Source organism: Alligator sinensis, unplaced genomic scaffold (genome assembly GCF_000455745.1).
Source record: "Alligator sinensis unplaced genomic scaffold, ASM45574v1 scaffold534_1, whole genome shotgun sequence".
Taxonomy (NCBI): Eukaryota; Metazoa; Chordata; order Crocodylia; family Alligatoridae; genus Alligator; species Alligator sinensis.
This window is the reverse complement of record NW_005842050.1, coordinates 2,495,475-2,517,740: the sequence shown is the minus strand read 5'-3', so window position 1 is coordinate 2,517,740 and position 22,266 is coordinate 2,495,475. Positions and strand designations below refer to the sequence as shown.

Below are 22,266 nucleotides of genomic sequence, written 5' to 3'. Positions count from 1 at the left end.
TTCAGCAGGCAAGGTTAAGTTTGGGGGCATTGTTTGGGAAGTTGTTAAACTGTTTTTGGTTTTTTCTAATGTATTGGTTTTATTGTAAGTCCAGAGCCTTTTGAGGGGAAGGGCAGTATATAAATCAAATAAATCAATAATAAAATAAATAAATCTCTAATCTCCCTCAGGACTTGGTGCTCTTTGTGATTGGAATTCAGAACATGGAATTGTCTCTGGGCACACCTACACATGCATTAAGGTGTTTTTTCTAATGTGCATGAAATTTAGTAGCTCTAATGTGAGGTACTAAAGAAATGTGCATTAGGCTGCCTTAATGCACAGTAACTAATGTGCATGGTTTTTAAGTGACACAACGTGCAGTTTATTTTACTACACATTAGTGTAATCACATGGGTTTTTATGTGACACTTTAATGCGCAGTAAAATAGCCTACTGTTAATTAAAGTGCACGTGTAGATGCACCCTTTTAGAGGTAGAGTTGGCATAGATTTCTTTCTCATAAAACACAGCTAGAGAAGGTGTTATTAGGTTTCAGTTCCTTCTTTGCCAGAGAGGGTTTGAACCTACACTGGCTCCCTCCCAGGTAGGGAGGGAGATAGTTCTCTAGAGCTCCTTAAGAATTGTTCCACTTTGTATAAAATAATTGTTCATTTGACTAGAGGGAGAGTAAGCAAAATGAGCCTAATGGTTTCTGCGCCTAATAGCCTAATGGTCAAGGGACTCTTCTGAGAGGGTGAGAAAGCGAAAATATATGAAGAGTGGCTAGGAGGGCTGGAGCCACATAGAAGAGACACATTAAATATGGAACCAAAGCCAAGATCTCAGATTTCCAATCCAAGTTGGAAGTAGAATCAGTGCTTGTTTGGGGTCTGCACTTGTGCTGTGGCTGACAATGGTAAGCTGTACTAACCAATTTTACAAATCATTCTACGTACTTTTCGTTAAAACCTCAGCACCATAGAACATTGCCTTTCAGCCGCTTTCATTTTAAGGGACCATTTCACTAAGCAACAAAATAGTAATTAGTCATAGAAGATATGTTGCACATTTCCATATTCAGCAGAGTGGTGTGTGAGGAAATTGCCTCTGAATTCAGTCTCAGGATTCCTAACTACAAAGTATTCTTTTGATCCAATCTCACTGTAGGAAAAGAGAAACTTTTCTGTGGAAAAGTTCCTGTGATTGGTTTCATTAATCTCTGGCTTCAGAGGCCCTGCACATTTCATTGTGTAAGAGGCTGCCTAGTTACTTAAGGACAGAGACAACCCTAGTAGGGTATGGGGCCCAGGGCAAATCAGCCTGTGCAGGGCCTGGATGCAAAGAAACTGGCAGCAGCAGCCGGGGGGGTGGCAAGTGGCCAAACATGAAGCCGGTGGCAGCAGCACAGTCACCAGCACTAGGTGGGCCCTATAGGAGGGGCTGCAGCCACTCAACCCGGCTGTGCGGGGCCCCCCCAAAGTGTGGGGCTCAGGGCAATCACCCCAATTTCCCCTCCTCCAGGGACGGCCCTGCTTAAGGATCAGTGGGTGTCCTCGGCAGCTGACCTATGCTGCCCATGATTAAGCCGCCTTTCTCAAAGGGTAAGTTTGAAAAGATTTTTTGTTGTTATCCTCCTTGCTAGGAATCCCAGTCATAGACTATAGGACCTGACCATAAAGCACTGTGCAAATGCAGAACTGAAAGGCAGACTATAAACTTCTTGGGGCTCAATCTAAAACTGCTTACATGCATTCAAATAATCTGGGAGAATTCTCCCAGGTTTGTTCTCCTGGTGTACCCAGAGCTGCACATACATATACTGAGGCCCTGAACAGTGGAGAGCCTGCAGTGCTGATACTGTACAGCCTGGCGGGACCCCGGTGCAGACATCTCAGCATGCTCAGCAGTTCTTCTTTGTCTGCCCTGTGACAGATGGCAGCAATGCATAGGGCAGCTCTGATTGACTAACCTGAACTGCCCATGATCAGCTTGTTTCACTACAGCAAAATGTGGGGGTTTCACTGCTGGGCTTCATTCCTGACTGCATGCATGCTGCAACTGCATGTCACTGCAGTCAGGAATGCACTGTCACTGCAACTGACAGTTGCAGTCAGTGACTGCAACATGCATGTCACTGATAAATGCACGCGGCATTTATCAGTGACATTAGCCCCATCAGCCAAAAAAAGCCAATTGCTGATAATGTCAATCTGCCTTTTATCAGTGCCAATACAATATAGACCAAAATATCAGTGCATCTCTACAGTAGACATGTTTAGCTTACAGTGTTAGGTTGTGGTTTTATTCCACAATTGTATTCGTTGTATCTGAGCCTAGATCTACTAAGGTCTTTTTTTCCCCTTTCCAATGATGGAAGAACCTCACTATCACAATTAATTTGCTAAAGTTATATCATATCAGATTTTAAACTCTTCCCAGAGGTGCAACACATCTAGACTGATTCTCTTTTCAGACTTAATTGCATCCCTAGCTATTTTTCTTCTGGTTTGAGTTGCTACTTAAGGCAGAGTGCCTCTACCTACATAAGTCAAACTCTATTAGATGCTTACCCTTTGTTATGTATTCTTCACTGGCAGCTGAGTTTAAACATGCCACATATTGTCTCTGTCAGATCAGTCTTCCTTCACTAATGTTCCTAGCCAGATCAGTTCCACGATTGCATGTCCTTGGCTTTGCAAAGGCCAGTGACACTTTATGAGGGTTTAGGAGTTTAATGAAACCTAAACACATGCACTTTCAGTCAGCATGCGACTCCAGTATTGAAAAGTCTGGTATGTCAAATCACAAATAATTTCACCTTGATTGTGTGTTTTTGTCCAATGAGACTCTTCATTTATCAATCATACTGTTTCTTTTTGAAAAATGAAAAACTTAAGAAATCTGCCTTGGAAGTGTGGCTGATGCATGACTCATTTGTTCTGCCATCATCTTTGTCTATGAGTCAAACCATCAAAGACTGACCCTGAGTAAGTATCAAAGAAATAAAGTATTATGTGCACAATAATATCACCCCACTGTACCAGACTGCTCATAGCAGTGGAGGAGGGCTCCTTTTTACAGGAGACAGAGTGTATTGGCTAAAGGTGTGCCACATGCGTCCTTTAACAAAATAAGGAGCCCTGAAGGTCAAGGAATAAGTCAGAGAGGGATAAGGTAAATCAGAAGACATAAAGGATCTAGATGGTAGTGTCAGAGCAAAAGAGCAAGAACAGCGGGTGGGACAGAATCTACCTTTCACCTTAACCACCCAGCATCATTCCCAATTCCTGATTTTTCCCCCCAGAGCTATGTTTTCTGGCACAGTGCCCCACCTTGAGCAGAAGACTAGAGAGCAAACCTTTCTCTTTGCAGTTTCAGAACAGTAATTTGCCTTATGAAAGCATCTGCCAAAAGCAGTTGTTATAAAAGGCAGACAGCTAATAAGCAGCAGACTTTCTGCAACAGCTTCTCCTGTCTGCCTCCTGGAAGCAAAAACACATCATTGCCAGGCTCAGGCTGCCTATATCTGCTTTAACCACAGGCTCATTCTTATATGTTATGCATTTATAACCAACCTTTCCTTCAAAGTTTGCCCTTGTTATAGTTATGCAGTCTTTTGCAGCTCACCTGCAAATCTGCCACATACCAGTATCAGAGCCTGGCTCATAGCCAACAACTTGGCAGATGAACAATAAAAGTAGGCTGAAGTAATATAGAAGGGGCAAGCTCCAAAAGATCATTTGGTGACTATGTATTGCTTTTAGAAGCATGAACCTTCTTTTTTTTTAGAAGCATACTCTTACTGATGGGGGTCATTGAGATGGTAAGGTCCACTGCCTATTTCTTTGGGTCTCTTTGGTCAAGGCTCTGACTGGCCAGGCTCCTACTTCACTACTCCTGGGTGGTCCACTCGTGTGGACATGTCCCAAGAGTCCATAGAGTGGGGTCTGTTATCATAACGTGTAAGTGGAAGGGGAGAGAGAGGAGAGCAAATAGAAGGTTGCCTGTCTCTGGCCAATGACTATCTAGCAACACAAGAGTAGTGATGCTATCAAATCTGCAATCCTCCTTTGAGGTACTGCCATAAACAGTGGTATGTGATGCATCCATTACAATATCACATTGACTTCATATTGTTCACCAAGCATGAGCCAGTGGGTTAGATTTCCCCAAGTTTGTTCAGAGTGATCTGATCCGGGTAAAGGCCGAGGGGTATTGTGGAGTTAGGAAAATTACATCCATGCTATACTTGCTCTATGGATAGGGAGAGGATTTTCCTATTTCAGGCTGCCAATCCAAAGCTCTGAAGGAAAACTAAGTTTGCTTTTTAAAGTATCATCATACATTTTGTATGAAAAGATTATTTCAGCAGTAGGTCCCATACATATATCACTTCGGTCATTCGAGCTGTAGAGCAAACTAGCCCTGGCATTAAATGTAGCTCCTGTTGACCACAAAATGAGTTATACCCACATGGCTAAATTTGGCCTTCTGAGGTTTAGGATAATAAGCTTTCGGTCATATCTGTTTCAGCTTCAGATACATGCTTATTTAAAAGGCAAGGCAGCCCCCCCACCCTTTTGTTCCTGCTCAAGTAACTACTTATCCTATTCAACCTAGTTGAAGTTACATTCAAGTTACTGTATGACTCCTGGTAGGAGTGGAGTTAGTGAAGCAAATTACTCAATTCAGATAATCTTTTCTGTAAGAAAAAAAAAAAAACGTATCTAAATGTGGAATAAGCTACTAGAATCAGCAAAAGGCAAAAAGAAATATATATATATATATATATATAAAGGAAATACAGTAACTTGACTCAGCTAATTAAGATGTGTTTCCTTTGGCCTTCTTTGCCTTTGAATATTTTGAATAGAATCCTAGAAAACATGTAGATCATGATCTGACCTAGAAATGTCAATCTGCATGTTATTTCTGTAATCTGCATACAATTTTTCAGCCAAGGTCCATTTTTAAAAAAACAGAAAATGTTAGAAATCTTTTGTTAATGCTGAATGGCTCAGCCCCAGGGACTGCTGACTATAATTTGAACAGCCTAGTAGCACCAGCATCTCTCTTTGAACAGGGTAATGTGATTACCAGAACTGTCAGCAGAATGACTATTCCCTGGAAAGCTAATTCTTCAGCTGAGTCAGAGTCCCATCAGTTTGTCCCGCTAAGTATATATAATCCCTGCTATTTGGGTAGGGTTATGGCTAACAGTGCTAGTAGGGATTAGTTTGATTAGCATTTTCCTTACTTGCCTGTCTGTAAATTTAGCTTTTTTTTTGCATGAATATTCTAAAATCTAGCAACACCCTGTAAGAGTATCATACATATACACAGAAAGTGATTCAACTACTTTCTTCAACAAAGGGGAGGCCTTACTTAGAGTTCCGTGTCCCATTTTGGGCAGCATGAGTGACTGGTGCCTCCTGAATCTGTGGGGGCAGTTCTGCAGAATCCACCCCATCAGGGGGGCACCAGCCCTACCAACAGTATCAGTGTCAGCCGTCGGAGGGAGCACATGCACCCCGTACCAGTCATCTATGCTGGGCAATGCACTTCATGAAAGACAGGGACAAATTGGAAAGAGTCCAGAGAAGGGAAATAAGACCTATGTTCAGAGTTTTAGAAAACAGAACAGATAAGGAATGGTTGGAAATACTGACATTTAATCTAGAACTCCAGCAGAGTGTCAAATTTACTGTGGGACTCTTCACAGGCTGGATCCATGATGCAGTGGTGGCTGCAGTGTTGCCAGTGGCTGCAGAAGCAATGGTAGCAGAGGCAGTGGGCCAAGCAGCCACACTGCTGCAGCAGTGGCAGTGCAAGTGGAGGCAGACCAAGCAGCTGTGAGACAAGTGGGGTAGTACTGGTACAGCCCATGCATACACTGTACTGCTGACATGTCCAACGGGGCCTTGAGGTCCCAGCTTCTGCAGCAGCCCTTGCCTCCCTTGGTATCCCCAATCCCAAATTCTCTGGCCTCCTAATAGTCATATGCTTGATACTTCTCATGTAGAGTCTATTTAGTCTAGACTAGGGTGGGGAGAGGGGAGGTGAGATTTGATAAATCTTCAAATATAAGGAGGATTAGATATCAGGAAGAATTTTCTACCTGGAACAAGTTAAAGATGATAGAATCACTGTCATTGGAAGTTCTTAAATGCATGGTAGATACACATTTTTCTGGGATGGGCTCCTAGGTAAAGATGATTCTCTTTGTTCAACGTGGTAATTTCTCAAGTACCCTTCCAGCCCTGTTTTCCTATGATTTTAAGTGCTGTAAGCTAGATAGTGACTTTAGTTTACATGCGTATAAATCTTTGGTTTTACTCTTTATTTGCATAAGTATAGGGAAGCTCAACATTTAGCCCTAATGGTTTTTTATCTATTTTGTTGTATTCACTGTGAAGTCATTTTTAGACTATCCTAGGCACAGTCAAAGGAGAATTACTAATGCTTCTAAGAGATATATGTGCCTTAGTGAGTAACAGTACTGTTATTGTGTCCCTTTTCTCCCCTTCTCCTGACTTTTTCTATTTATGAGCCTCACTTGTGCTGAAGTTAAAGCGTAAATTCTTTGGGGCAGGCACTGTGTTCACACTTGTTTTTGAAAGAGGCAGAACATATTTTTTGGGTGCTCAGAAGTAATGTTCAGGTTCTGTGGTTGCACAGAGGCTGTTTATTTAAAATCAAGTGTGATATTTGAAGATGATGAATTAGTAAGCAGGTATTAACTATCTAGTCACAATTGATTTTGTGTGAATTACAACTCTCAGCTAGTCCATTGCAGGATCACCTGAAGCCTACTAAATAGCTTCCCTGTCATTATACAAATGGACTCTGAAACCTTGTTTTAAAAGTAATCCTCTTGTATTATGAGAGGAATAGAGTGTGGTGAACAGTGGTATATTAAATGCTCCTGAACTATCCACTGTTTATAACCATAATTCTAGCCCCCTTTTCCCCTTCCAGTAGGACAGCAATGTTAAAAGGTGTTTATTCTTGTGTTGTATCCTCTATGTCTACCTAAAAACCAAGTTCCAGTCTTTAACTAGGACAAGTAATAATGTCTTACATTAATATAGCACCTTTCATCCTAAAGTGCTTTATGAACCCTACAGAGTTTCTATTCCTGGCACTAAAACACAACTCTGTAGCATCAACTTTACCACACTGTGAGGGATCTCCTGTGTTTAAACAGTGCTTTCCAGAAAAAGTCAGTTAAATTCTGTTTGAAATCTAATGATCCTAAGTGAAGAATCTCACATCCAGAGTCAAGAGTGGACAAATTTAGGGCAAAATTGAATTTCCCAAATTAAAAAATGGTCTGGGATCCCAGACTTAACTTTTATGTTCTTAGGCGAGGACATGAACTTCGGTGAGGAGGAGGATAAGATATGGGTTTACATTTTCACCAAAAGATTTATAGGTTTCAGTGCCAGAGGAGATGATTATGATTACCTCACTTGACCTTTCATATAACACAGGGCAAAGAACCTCACTAAGTAATTTCATCTAAGACCATAATTTCTGTTTATGGCATAGCACATCTTTCAAAAAGATATCCAGTCTTGCTTATAGACTTCAACTGCTGGAAGATCTATTATATTGCTTGGTAAGTTTCCCAGTGCTTAGTAACCCTCACTATTAGAAATGGATGCCTCATATCTAGTCTAGCTTATCTAGATTCAGCTTTCAAATACTTGATTATGTTCTGATTTTTTATGCTATTTCATAGAGCTATCTACTATCAGAAATCTTCCCCTCACCCAGCCACAATCAACTTTCTTCTTACCTAAATCAATAAATAATTTAAACCATTTGTTTGAAAACACTTCCCAATATGTCAGTATCCTTGACATGCATGTACCAAAATTAAATGTACTGTTCCAATAGTGTGGCCCTCTATATATGATCCACATGCAGAGGTTCAAATTCTCCTTTTATTTTTACCTCTCCATGTGGAGAACTTAAGTTCAGTTGGCTATGTATCCTTTTTAGGGTTACTGCCCAAGATAGTCCCTGTAAGTAGGTTCAGTGCTATGATGCCAGGTCTGATGCCACCTGGTAGTCAGCCTACCTCCTATTCCTTCCAGGCTCTTAGCTTTCTCCTCCGTCCCTTTCCCTCCCCCAACCCTCTGTCCACCTGCTACATCTTTGATATTGGTTATTCTTATAATTTGGGAGGCTGTCATCAGTTACTGGCCTAGCCTTTTAGGCTGGATCCATACATGCAGGCATGTGCAGTTTGCACAGACTTCTTTGCAGTGCCACAAGCCAGATGTGTTGCACATTAAACTGTGCACAGCATTGCTAATTTGCAATGCCAAGGCAAATTTTGCTACCCAGATTTCCTGGTAGCAACCCCCCCACAAAACCCTGAAAAAGAATCTCAAAACATGCCAAAGTTGCATTTTCTAGGATAAACATGGAGACACAGAGACCCTGGGCTGCCTGCTCCCCCATCTCTGTGTGCTGCAGACCCCTGTGCTGAGGCCCCCTGCACCCCAGCCAGTTGCTCCCCAGCTGTCTGGGGAGCAGGGTGCCTCAAAAGAAGGAGCAGGCAGCCCAGCCATCTAAGCTACCTGGTCCCCCTGTCTCCACATGCCGCTTCCCGGATGGCTGGGGCACAAGGTGCCTTGATGCTGGGGCTGTCTGCTAGCTAGCCCCATGCTGAGGCAACCTGTGCTCCAGAACAGTGTGGAGTGCTTCTATAACACCCAATTAGCAGTCCATATCTGGGACTTGCTCTTTATCCTGTTTGTCAACTTTAGCCAGGGTGCTTAGTCACCACCCTTGCACTCTTTCACAGGCCTGCAGTTGGTCTCTAGTCCTGTAGTATCCATCTTCCTATGTACCCTTCTAAATTATTGGCACAACACTGGGTTTTTCCAGTTCTCTGGGACTTTTCCAGTATTCAATGCTGTACTAATAATTAGTGGTTTTGGTTCAGAAAGCTACTATGCCAATTCTTGTTAATACTCTTACAAACATATTATCTAGCCCTGCTTATTTAAAAATTTACTATTTAACATTGTCTTTGGCTGTTGATGGAAGAGAAATATTTCATTATCACTGGAAGACATCAATGCATCACCTTGCTTCTTTCCAATTACAGACCAGATCTATTGGAATATTTTCTGCTTCATGACTGACAATATGACTGCTCCTTTTCTGGCATCAGAGCTGTATCATTGTTGGATTTCATTTGATTTAAATAATGTATTTATATTATCATTAATCCTACTGGCCAAAGATCTTTCCTTAGTAACTTTTTCTTCCCTTCAAAATTCTCTGTATTTCATTATTTTATTCATATATATCAATTTCTTATTTTTTCCATCTGTTATATATTGCCAATGGAATTCCCCATTAAAATAATGTACATATAAGTCCATCCCTAAAATAATACAATACACAGTAATGTTTAAGTGAATAATCTATTGTTAAATAAAGTCAAAGGATAAATGGATTCCCACTGACATCAAATGAGCATTGGACCAGGCCCTGAGAGGGGAGAGTATCTCACATGCACCACAACATGGCTTGCAGTATGGATGCTTTCTTGGAGGTACTCCATGCAGGTATTAACACCATGCAGTACTGCCTCCCTTGTGATGGTGCCACAGCTCAGGGTCTCAGCATTTTTTGCCACTTGCAGAACTTTGCAGTAGATCAAATCATGTGCTGCTCTAATTGTTTATTCATATTAGAGTTGCACCAAGGAGCCCAAATCATGGACCAGGAGCCCAAATGTGTGCGCGGTACTATAAAAATGTAGAACAAAGTGATGGCCCTTGATTCAAAGATTTTGCTTGATATATCATTTAATTAAATGATGTTCAATAGGAAATAGCAGAGAAACCTATTTATGTATATTACCATACCACAAAAAGAGGCAGAAATGCTTTATTTTTGGTGCAAAAAAATCTGTTCTATGCACTGCACCATACAGAAAAAAAATCTTGAACTAAAATCTAGTAGTATATTCTACAACAGATCATTTTCCCTATGAACTGGAAATAAAAGGATACTTTCTCTGTCTTTCCTCCACAACTAAGCTTCCAGGGGCTGAATTCCACATCCATGTCCCAAGGAGGTAGGTCCTTCACTGATGAAACCTGTGTGAGTTTTTTTGCTAAAGTGACCAATGACCTTAGGATTCTGGCCAGGCTACAGTACATTTCACTTATTGGAGAATAACTAGATATGTTGAAGATCACCAATGTTCAATGTAATTTGAAGTAAACTAAACTACTAAACAGAAAAAGATTCCTTCCTCAAGAGAAGATAATTAACTAAGGGGGTAGGCAAAATCTAAATTACCTTGACTACAGTCTGCCTTGACATCACAGATGCTACCAGTTGTCCTTTTGCTGTAAACTCTCTTAAGTATTAATTTAATAATTAAGTTGTTGCTATTAGAAAGTTTTTCTTCTTTCTGTATGACTTTGCCATCAGAATTGCATTCCTTTGTATCCTGTATTTTTTGTCTCTTGACCACTACTTTACTTCTAAAGAATTCAGAGTCAATTAAATTCAAAGTCAGTCGGATAAAAATCTATATTCCAGTGTATCAGATAAATTAGCATAGATTACAAAATAGCCATAGCAATGTAAGTAATTTTTTTTTCTTTCAACATCCCAGAAGCTGATGGCCGCTGTGGATGCAGTAGTTAGTTTGCCAGAAATTCATTATAGCCTTTGCTAGTGCTTTACTAAAGTTTGGAATCTCTTTGATATCCCTTACCCACTGAGGCAGCTCAATCTGAATGGCATCAACAGTGCCAGAGTATTGAGAGCCAAAAGTTTTTGTTATATAACCACCACTATAATAATTCCCATTTTTTGGACTAGGATTGGTTGGAGAAGGAACACAAATGTACATTTTGTTCTGATCTTCAATAAATTTACCCAGGCTTCTGTGTCCTCTAAGCAATGATTCAAAGGTGACATTGCCCAGCTGGTTGGCAAGATATTGAATAGAAGAGCCTGATGCAGAAAATATCCCTGAATTGAGTGATGCTTTTGAAATGGTGTAGCCTAATTCTATCCATTGTTCAGGGTGTGCTTGGCCATGGATATCCACAATAAGGCCTTCTGTCATGTGCAATTTTGCAGACCTCATAAACCCCATGTAGTCTTCCCAGGCCTCTTCTGCTTGGGGAATTCCAAAGGTAGCTTCTTCCTTTTCTCTGTTAGCATCCATCTTGAATCTCTGGAGATGATTTATAACCACATGAGGGAAGAAGCCTTTAGTAATCTTTCTGATTTCTTTAGCAAGAGTCTGACCTACCTCTATGACATGCCTGTCTTGATTTGTAGCCACCTTGCACTTTTGAAAGTCTTGAACGGTTCCTGGAGGACAGTCATGAGAGAAGATACAAGAGGAACTGTTTGCATTCCAACAACCAGCATCTCTATCAGGGATGTCTTCAGGTTCCATTGCTCCACCATGTGGAACAGAAATAATTATGTTCATGTTGCCCAGCTGATATTCTGTGTAACTGTTGTGGCCATAGATAGTTCCTATAGGTTTCAGGAGAAAATATAAAATGCAAATGAAGAATAACCACATCTTTTCACAGAGGGCAGGAAGGTAAGTTATGCCCAGTCTATCAGTACCTAAACAAAAGCAAAAGGCAGATGGTAATAACATTTACAACTGGAATACATTCTCTGGTGTTTTATCATGGGGCAGAAAGTACTGCTTGAAAAACTGTAGTTAGAGATTAATCATTTGTAGTCTAACTGCCTTCACTGCAAAGTGGTGAGTACACCAATATATGAGAGAAAAGAACAGATGGACTTATGGAGTGTTGCCAGATAGACCTAATGTGGCCTCAGATTTCACTCACTTTCACAGACGACCCACCAAAAAGGTGGATGGCTTTGCCACATACTCAGAGTGTGGTGGGAAGTAGTGGAAAATGGGAGGACAATAGACCTCCCTCCTCTTTTCCAGGTCCCACCCCAAAAAAACACAGAAAAAATAGGTAGATCTGGAGAACTATTTCTAATGATTTTTCCCCCAACAGAACTTTGCCTATTGTCCCACCTAAAACATTAAGATGATTGGAGCAATTCTATAAAGTTTCAAAATCTTTCAGTGAAATTTGGAATGAAGTTGTTTTGGGGTTATTGGTTTGGTTTTGTTGCCATTTGTGGGTTTGCAGGCACTGAAAGCCCCTTTTGTTCAAAGTTACATAACTGTCAACATTGAAAAAGCTGCTAAAAAGTCCTTTTCTACCTCAGAGCAAAATGTTAAAAGGGTAAAAAGATTAGTGCTAGGAGCCAGGAGATGATAAGGTCTGGTCCTACTTCTGCTGCAGACTAACCATAATAACAACAACAAGCATTCATGCCATTAGAAGCCATTTTTATTTGGTACAAAGGACCATGAATGTGGCATATGAACCGGGGTGGATCCAAAACGGGTGCAGTGGCATAGTCACACCATTTCTTTCAGGTCGTGCAGCAGGAACAGAAGCCAGGGATTTTTTTTAAACCCCTGAATCAGGTAAGAAGTCCACGCTACCCAGCATCCTTTCCCTCTGTGTTCAGCAACATATTCTGTCCAGGGATTTCTTGGACAGCAGCAGTGGCAGGTCCTCCTCCCTGCCCATTCCCTTGTAGGTGTTCCCCATGAGCATGGGGGCAGACTTAGAGAAGGCAAACCTTCCTATTGCCACTGCTGCTGTCTCCAGCCGAGCCCAGCTCCCCACGGACCAGCCTGGACCAGGCAGGAGCAGATCTGGAGTTCGCCCCACCTCTGGAGCAGCTGGAGACAGCGGCAGTACTGGGCTAAGGGGATGAATGGAAAGGGAGAGGACATGTCACTGAGCATGGAGGGCAAGGGAGATGCCAAGAGCAGGCGGGAAGATTTTTACTTAATTTCGAGTCTTCAAAAAGTCCACAGCTGCTGCTCCTGTGGCATAGTCTGCCTGCCTCAGCGGGGTGGGGGAAAGTTGGGAGAGGGGGTGTAGTTGCCCCTGCAATTCTGGTCACTGCTCTCTCACCCCCTTTTCCAAATCCTGGATCAGCTCATGCTTGTGAATACTGTTTGGCCAGTGCACTTTATAGTTCCACTTAGGGAAACCAATATGTTTTAAAGACCTCAGTAAACCTTTCTATATCTTACATAGCTGCAATTCACATTGCAATTACTGATAGTTACAGTGCTTTCTAGCTCAGAACCATTATCAACACTTCAGATAAATCAGAATCCAGAATACTACTTCTCACAGAAATAAGTCAATTAAAAGAGAAGTAACATAGCCGGCTTAGCTACCTTCTGCTTCCACAAGTGCAGGGTAACAAAACCCAGCGCTGCCTCCATGGGTGCATGTAGAAAGCCAAAGGGGGGTGGGGAAATGCCTGCTGTGCTGTATGTTCTGTTTCCCTTGCAGAGTGCTTCAGTAAGCACACTGGAGAGACTATGGGGTGGTAGCAGAGTTGGGAGGATAGGCAGCTTGCCACTGCGTTCTCTTTCTCCTCTTCCTGCCTCTGGAGGGTGATATATTGCTGCTGATCCAGTCAGAGATGTCCCTATCACTGAAACATATCTTCCAGGATTTGACAAAGCAGTAGCCTGCAAGAGGAGGATACCATCCATACCCTCTGTAGGTGCAGTGCTGTCACTGAGACAAGACAGGGGCACAGGAGCTCCACTCGGACTGCCCTAACCTGCAGCAGGTCTTCTAAGAACCACTCTCCTTCTCTTGCGGGATTGGGGACTGTTGGAGAAACCATCTCCTGCTTCCCCACAGCAATCTTTCCATGGAAAAACTAAACAAACTCACCGAACTGCAGAAATTATTTGCCTTGGGCAGAATCTGGCCCAGGGATACAGGCAAAGCATCAGCAGCAACACCAAGGATGTCACCTCCCTCTCAAGGATGCAGATTTTCTTAGGGAGACTCAAGTTTACTGCTCTTAACTAGTGACACAGCTGGTCCTTCCCCACCAACTGCTAAGCTGTTTATTTATTATCTGCGGCAGCTGACATTTCTTTTGCAATTTCCTGTTACTGAAAAGAGAGTCAAATTGATTAAAATGTCACCTTTCCCACTGAAAACTCATGTTTTAAAGATATTCACAATCAGAGCCATATGTAACTCTCAGAACAAAACCCTCAAATGTGAGAGTCACCCAGAAAAGGCTCAGACTTGGGCTCAGGTTGTGGAGGTTTACAAACAACTTGGTGAGCTTAGGCTGATTTATGGCTTTGTCCAAAAAGCGTGTAGTGAGGGGCAGAATTAGGCTCTAAGATCCCCTGATTAACACGAGGCAGGAAAATATCCTACAGCCCACCCTAGTAAAAAGGCTCTCTTTTTTTCACAGGGAACACTAAGCCCAACATGATGGCTTTTCTGAAAAGAGGGGGCAACTGCACCAGGTGTGAGGCCTCAGGGCAGGGAAGGTGAGACTGATTCTCTCAGTTATCTATTTAAGGAGTGATCCTACACGCAAAACTCCCATTAACTCCACTGGAAATTTTATACCAACATGCCAAGTGCAGGACTTACACCTCAAGCTTCTTGCTTATAACGGAAATGTCAGGTTGTAACTAGTTTCAGTTTCAAAGTTTAGAGTAAACACTTTAAACTCCACTATTTTAAATACTAAAGGAATACTATTTCTAAACATCCAACTATACAAATGCCCTATTATTTTAACCTAGTCAATAGTTAAAACACTAAATTAAGGACTACTGACCTGCAAAGAATAATAACCAGGACTAACTGTGTCTCGGGTCTCGGTCTCTTCTGTTTGGTATCGCTTCTGAAGAGTGCCTCTGCTTCCCAGTTTAGAGTTATTTTGTTTTTTTAGCCTCCCTCTAGAGGCCAGTATGAGCCAAGCAGCCAGCTGAAAAAAAAAAATCTATATTCCCTCATACATGGAATTAAAAAAAAAAAATTAGAAAACAGAGGAAGGTGTAACAGTATAGGACCAGATCGGCATCCTTTTTGTACTCAGTCATTCCATGCACTCTTATATCCCATCACAAACACTATGCCAATACCAAAAATATGATCTCAGGCTAGCTCGAGATCGGTAATGGAGGCAGAACTTTTGACTATCAATATTTGGACCCTCGCTCCAAGCTAGACTAATGGTATTTGTGATTGTTCTCTTTTGCCATTTGTCCAACTAGCAAAACTGAGTCTATAACATTGTTTTCTCTGAGGTATTTTCACGAGAATAGTCCTAATGCCTTTTTCTTTCTTCAAAAGTGTGTGTGTGTGTGTGTGTGTGTTGGGGGGGATAGAATGTATATGGTCAGGTCACTCATTTCTCCCTAGCAGTGTGTGACAGGCTCACGACCACTGCACCAGCAGATGGGCATGCCCCACCTCCTGGGCTATGTTTCACCTGGGTCTATTTGCCCGCAACCAAAAAACAAAAAAAATCAAACAAAAACAAACAAACAAACAAAAATCATAATATAACAATACTTCAACTAAAATAGGTCAGATGGCATGGCGGGCACGGCAGCAATGCTCCCTTGCCAAGTGCTTTTCTTCAGCATTTGGGGTATGTCGGTGCCTAGTGCACTCTTCTCTCACAGATTCTTAAGTCCGTGATGCCCCTCGCTGGGCATGCTTTCTGGCCTGAGTTCCACCTGGCCAGGTACTATCATGCCTCAAGGTGCATCTCTCTGCACCTGCATGATGCTCACAATTCTGCCAGTCCCCTGCAGGTTCTCCCCTCGGTAGGCTCCAGCAATGTCCACTGGGCTGCCCTCTCCCAGCCCAAGCTGACTTGTGTATTCTTGTGGGGGTCATCGCTGATGCCAGAGAATGGTATTGGGTCTGGGCCACTCAACTCGCCAGCTGCAGCAATCCACCTGGCACCTGCGGGAGTCCCCAGTGCCGCCCGGGTGGTCCTGGCATCCAAGTTTTTCTGGGAACTTTAACACCCGGGAGAGCTACCGGACCCCTGCTGGCTCTGTGGCATGTGTGGGTCCTTCCTAGGTGCTCCAGTGGTGAGATGGGCATGTGCTGCCCCTCTGGGTATGCTGGCCTTGCACGGATTTGCTGAGTCCCTTCCAGCCACAGGGAGAGTGTCTGGCTCCACTGCCAGTGCTTCCACTCGTCTCCTCCTTGGCTCTTTTTCTGAGCTTCCTTTAAGCTCAAAGCTTTCTCGCACCTGACCAACTGGCAGAGCTCCTTCTGGCTGCATGGTGCTGACCGGCTCACCCGCAGACCAGCCACATGGACACCAGCACTGCGGTAGGTAGGTCTGTAGCCTGTCACACAGTGAACAACATTTTATTTAACTCAGAATTGTTCTCTGTTATAACTGAAGGAGAAAAGGAACTGGAAATAACTAGAGATAGTTGGATGAAAGGACCTCTAAGAAGGAGACAAACTTTTAATGAAGGTGGGAATTAAAGTGTGTGGAGGAAAATCTCTTCAGAAACCATCACAAGGAGGAAGAGGAGGTGGATCTTTAGAGTTCAAGTGATCTCTGATAGGCAGAGGAGCATTAGAACAAAGGTGGCAATGGACAAGACTAGCAGTGAGATAGGAACAAAACTAAGACTACAGAATTGGAACAAATCCTGCTCACCACACTGAAAGTCTCTCTGACTTAAATGTGAGACAAATGAGATCTGACCTATGGGTATTAAGAAGAGATGGGGCTGCTCCTGAATGGAGATTTGAATATGAATGCATCTGAAATTCCCAGTGACATCAGATAGAGTCTTTGGTGCTCAGCACTTCTCAGCATTAATTTCACCATTTGTTCCTCCAGAGCAAGACCTGCTTGAGATGACTAGGCCTGACATCAGTTCTGTTCTAAAGATATTTGTGATTGTGCTGCACAATTTCCTGGAGTTATTTTGATAATATTGATATATCCATGACCTTGAGTCACGGGTTCCTTTTTAAAGAGGGCACATCATTTATTGCAGAAGGGACATGGCTCTTGTACTTCAAAGCCAGGTTCTTCTGACTATAGATTGACATATTTTCTTACTATAAATTAATTCACATTCTTTATTGGTGAAGATATAGCAACAGCTACTCATGTCCTCATCAATTACCTATGATACTTCAGATGTAGTTTCTGTCACTCTTGGTATTTTCTCAGGAAGCACAAAGACAAGAGTCAAATAAAACTTAACTAGGTTTGACAATGCATTTCTCCTCACTACTCCCTTTGTATATTTTCCTCTAGATAGTTGATTAAGGGCTTTGCTACACATTAGTTTTAGGTGGCTCAAGGAGCTCTTAACCCCTGGACTGTCGGCACATTAAGACACGTAAACTAGATTTAATCACTCTTTAGGCATCTTAAAGTTACACCCGTTCAGGGAAGGTTTATCTCTGACCTGTGTGTCCCAGCTCATGTTCCATGAATGTGTGACCATTCCCCAGAGATAAGCCTCCCAAGTTTCAGTCCGCCAGTATCCCAGAATGCAATGTCCCCTCCTCCCACCCTCCTGTTCTGTCTGGATAACTCACAGCTGTAGCTCCTAGTCAGGCCCCTGATTGCCAACCCTCTAGTGGCAAGTCACAGCTGTGCGCCTCAGGGACAGTCAGAGAAGGTTTTTAGGCTGAGCGTGTGTACCTACTTTAAACTTAAGCTAACACTAACACTGATCAACATTTGCGAAGCTTAACATGTCATGTGTAACAAGGCCCTAAATGTCTACCAGGTCTCTACCCATTCTCCACTTGTATGCACAAAACCACATGCTTTATTTGTAAAGACACCTTTTCAGGGATGTGACAGGCCCTCACCCCGCAACCTTGGGGGTGGACTGCCCCTGAGCCTACTCACCCATCACTACTTTGGGTGTTATGTGTACCTCTGTAATGTTGCTTGTGGTTCTTACCATCTCAGGAGCACCCTCCTTGGTGCGTCTTCTGTGTGACTCCTCCTCCCTTATGTCCCACCCCCTTTCCACTTGGGTGTTATCATCATAAATCCCAGGCTGCTCCTTGATGTTGCTGCAGGTGGTCTGATGCATCAATGGAATGATACTCTAGTGTCACAGGAGCTTGCTGTGACCCATTACACTTAGAGAAAAAATGTTAACACAAAAGAAAAATAACATCACTCAATGTGGCTCAAACTGAGTGGTGGACAGAGCTCTGTTACCCCCACCCCCCTCACTGAGCTGCTTGCTTCCAAGCATTGGGGTTTACGGGTCTGCTTCCTCAGCCCTTTGTTCCCCTTTTTCTATCTAGCCCATTTTTGCCCAGGGCTTCTCCTTACTGCCCCTTAGCCAGGTGTCCCAGGGGCTCCAAGTGTTCCCTGCTGGGCCTGCTTATGGCCAGCAGTGGGTGTCCTCTGATGATGCACTTCAGGTGTGCGGATGAACTGCCAGGAAGCTAGGGCATCACAGGCCATCCCTCCAGGGTTCACCCTTGTCTGGCCACCCTCTCCTGTCCCCAGTTGACCCTACTTGTAGTAGGCTCTGGACTTGCACAGGCTGGCCAACTCTGCTGCTCTGGTGCAGGTTGCCCGGTACCAGCAAGTTGGTCTGGCCCCAGGCCAGCTACTGTCCTGAGGCATCCAGGCCAACTCTTCTGTCTGGAGCCTGTCTCAGGCAGGCCTGGGCCTGTTCCTTTGGCTCACCGGTTGGCATATGCAGCAGTGACTGTGTGCTCCCAGTGGCAAGGAGCACATCTGGTTCCGGTTCTGGCACCCAAACACTTCCTGCTGTGTTCCTGGCCACCGGGCCATTTTTCACCATGCGACCACTGAGCCATGCTCCAGTCAGGGGCTGGCTTTCCGGCTGAGAAGCAGCAGCTGTGCCGGTTGTAGTCCAGCCACCAGGGCTGCCGCACTGAGGTAAATTGGGTGGATGCCTGCCGCAAAGGAAAAATCCATTTTAAAATTAAGACATTCAGACAGACCTTTTGAATAGGTAGATTCTGCAATACACATCCAAGTCTTGGCATTTTCACTCACAGAAACACATTAGACTCACTGGACCTTGCCAATATGACTGCTATCATTTCAATTGCATGCAGGCAGGAGATGGATTTCCCCAAGAATGCATGTATGCAATACTTGTTGTCCAAATGCCTTATTCCAAATTATTGATGCAAGTACACATACATGTAATTTTTCACATAGAGAAGTGGAAGCTGGCTACTGATAATGCATATATACAGAATTTAGTAAAGAGGCAAAATACTGTGAGACCCTAATTCTAAAGTTCAAAATCAAAACTTTCATTAACTCCGTGGCAACTCCACTAAAAAGGACTAAGAGGTTTCATCTGGGCACTACATCTCTACTTCAACATTGAAAACCGTACTGTTAAAGGAGATTATATTCTTAATCACATAAATCCACATAGTTACAGAGAGTTATAGTGACTCCATTCTGGGCTATCTGTCATAGTTTGCAAACCACAAAGATGCACATTCAGTAACTAGCCAGTACAGCATATGCTTGTCTTACACAGTCACTTACTAATGAGAATCATGAAGAAAGATTTTGTATCAAGGTAAATGGTTATTTTTTCAAACTATTTTTATTCCATGGTTATGCTGTGGGCACCTATAAAAGTTCCTCTTTTTCTTGATTTTTAGTATACCCATAAAAAGAATGGGTTTGCAGGTATGTTGCACTGTACTGAGGATGTATGATTTTCTTAAATGCACCTGTTGGAGACAACAGTTCATTTCAAATGGATGGCTATGAACAAGAAATGATTTCTGAAGCTATCTGGATTCTTCTTGGCTATTTAAACAGCACCTTACAAAAAGGTTACTTGGGTTTCTGTGGCTGTTGGTCTAATTCATATCTTTTGAATTGTACAAAGATTCATGACTGTTCCTACTAAACATATGATTTTAGATGCCAAACAGCTATAACCTGCTTATGTAGCAAAAAGAGAGGAGCTCAAACATTTCTCTTACAAAACTAGATTTTCAATGAGCAAATTAGAGGCAATTTAACCAATGTAGCCTGTGGGGAGAACATTCTTGGCAGTCCATCAAAATATCTGTAAAGGGAAGCAAATAAATAGACCCGGTTTCATATGTTTCACCCAGCATAACAGAAAATTATATTTTCTGCTTTGAGAAAAGACGACCTTTTCATTTAAAAATGAGCAGCATTAAAAAGGAGTTAAAATAAATGACTGTGTAAAATTGTTCATTCTTTTATTTCTTGATATGAAATAATCATCAGGAAATGACATTTTTCTGATGTATTTTCTATTCCCAACTCTACATTTAATGCAACATGACAGCCATGGTAACAAAAATGCCAAGGACGTAAAACAATAGGATTCAATGGAACCATTTCTAGTCTTACCAAAACTTCTAAGCACATAAGCTAATCATGAAATTAAAAATGTTACTTGCTAGATACACCATCTGTCTAGTACATAACCAAAAGAATGTGTCACTTTCTGGCTTCAGCTGACATTCATGGGAAATACAGCAAAGATGCACAGGTGGTTTGCCTGGTTCCCTCTCAGTACGCTCTAGTGGGGTAGCTCACAGAAATATTACACTCATATTCCATCCTTAAAGGAGACATTGGTGAGCTACAAATACAGGGGTAGCCTCAGCTGGTATAAATCAAAATAACTCTGTTATAGATAGGGTATTGATCAGGATGATGGATTCTGGCCACATTGTCTTTCAAATGTCCCTTTATCAGATGTTTCCTGTATCATTTTAAATTCTTCATTCAAATACAGTTTAAAAATCTATGCTTGTTCACCTTTTGGTAAAGGTATTATATATACTATTTCAATTCCAATAGGCAAAGCAAAAAGATTGAGCAGAAAAACTGAAACACATTTTGGCTATTCATGGTTGGGTCTACATGACACACTGACTGCACGGTTGTTACTGCGCAGTCATTTAGTACGTGTATACACTTGTATACACTTGTATACAGAAGTACTAAATGACTATGTAGTAATCATAGTTACTATGCAGTAGTGTCACTGAATGGCTTTTAGGTGATACTGACTGAGCAGTAGGTCATTACTACAGATCAGTAGTGTCACATCACGCTTTGTGCCACACAACGCTACTGTGCAGTAGTAACGAGCTACTGTGCAGTCAGTGTCTCATGTAGAGGGGACCCATGTCTCTATACGTTTAGCCCTGTGCCCAATAAGAATAACTTCAGTGAAATAAAGCGCATTAAAGACAGGTCAGTTATGGTTTAATCTTGTGTACTGATAGCAATATTTTTAATGAAAGAAACAAATACATGAAAGAGTAAAATAAGTTTTATATATATATATATATATATATATGTTTTGTTTTGGGTTTTTTGGTTGTTTTTCTGTGTTGTGGATATATATATGTAACCACTACACAGAAAAAACAACCAGAAAACCCCAAAACAAAGAACAAGATTCAATCACACTGTTCTTAAAAAGTTCAGCGTTAAATATTGGTTCAGGGCAAACTATTGCAAACATCTGAGTCACCAGAGAATTTAATGGTCCAATGCTCTGTTCTTTTCAATTTTTAAGCAACAAGACAAATGTTGCTAGGGGAAAATAATTTATTCTCATATAAAAAATAACTTTATAGAATCATAGAAAATGAAGATCTGAAGGGATCTCAGGTGGTCATCTAGTCCAATCCCCTGCTCAAAGCAGGACCATCCCCAACTAGATCATCCCAGCCAAAGCTTTGTCTACCTGGGTCTTAAAAACCTCCAAGGATGGAGCTTCCACCACCCCTCTGGGTAACCTGTTCCAGTTTTACTATCCTCCTTATGAGAAAGATTATCCTAATATCTAACCTAAAATTCCCTTGGTGCAACTTGAGACCATTGCTCCTTTTTCTGTCATCTGTCACCACTGAAAACAGTCTAGCTCCATCCTCTTTGGAACCACCCTTCAGGTAATATTTGTCCAGATCCTTTTTGTAGTGGGGGGCCCAAAACTGGACACAGTACTCCAGGTATGGCCTCATCAGTGCCAAATAAAGGGGAATAAACACTTCCCTAGATCTGCTGATAAGAGTTCTACTAATGCAGCCCAGTGTAAAAGGCGACAGTTTAATCAGTTTGACTCTCTTTTCAGTAACAGAAAATTGCAAAAGAAATGCCAACTGCCACAGATAACAAACAGCTTGGCTGTTCGTGGGGAATGAACAGCTGTGTCACTACTTAAAAGACTTGTAAACATAAGCCCAATGCCGTAAGCCTTCTTTGCAACAAAGCCACACTGTTGACTCAAACCCTCAAACCCAACTTACTGTCCACAGTTAACGTCCAGGTGCTTTTCTGCAGGGCTGCTGCTTAGTCAGTTGGTCCCCAGCCTGTACCTGG

At 42.3% G+C, this 22,266-nt stretch overlaps 2 protein-coding genes across 5 annotated transcripts in view; one reads left to right on the top strand and one right to left on the bottom strand.

The window, feature by feature from the left end:
• Positions 1 to 9,373: 9,373 nt before the first annotated feature.
• On the bottom strand, positions 9,374 to 14,994 carry LOC102371737. Of its 4 annotated transcripts, none has more exons than XM_014519568.2 (3): positions 14,707 to 14,994; positions 13,791 to 14,017; positions 9,374 to 11,613 (listed from the first exon to the last, which is right to left on the bottom strand). In XM_014519568.2, exon 3 carries the CDS (start codon positions 11,564 to 11,566, stop codon positions 10,625 to 10,627), a length of 942 nt encoding a protein of 313 aa, XP_014375054.1. In that variant the 5' UTR covers positions 11,567 to 11,613; positions 13,791 to 14,017; positions 14,707 to 14,994; the 3' UTR covers positions 9,374 to 10,624. The 4 variants fall into 4 exon arrangements, with proteins under 4 accessions (XP_014375054.1, XP_025059026.1, XP_025059025.1 ...); XM_025203241.1 differs by having other exon boundaries at positions 9,374 to 11,517; XM_025203240.1 differs by lacking the exon at positions 13,791 to 14,017.
• A 4,445-nt stretch (positions 14,995 to 19,439) lies between these two features.
• The window catches only part of EXO1 (exonuclease 1), a 52,870-nt gene continuing 50,043 nt past the window's right edge, over positions 19,440 to 22,266 (top strand). Inside the window, exon 1 of the mRNA XM_006022887.1 lies at positions 19,440 to 19,462. Within this exon, the coding sequence (XP_006022949.1) occupies positions 19,440 to 19,462 (23 nt within the window). The remainder of the gene's footprint in view (positions 19,463 to 22,266) is intronic.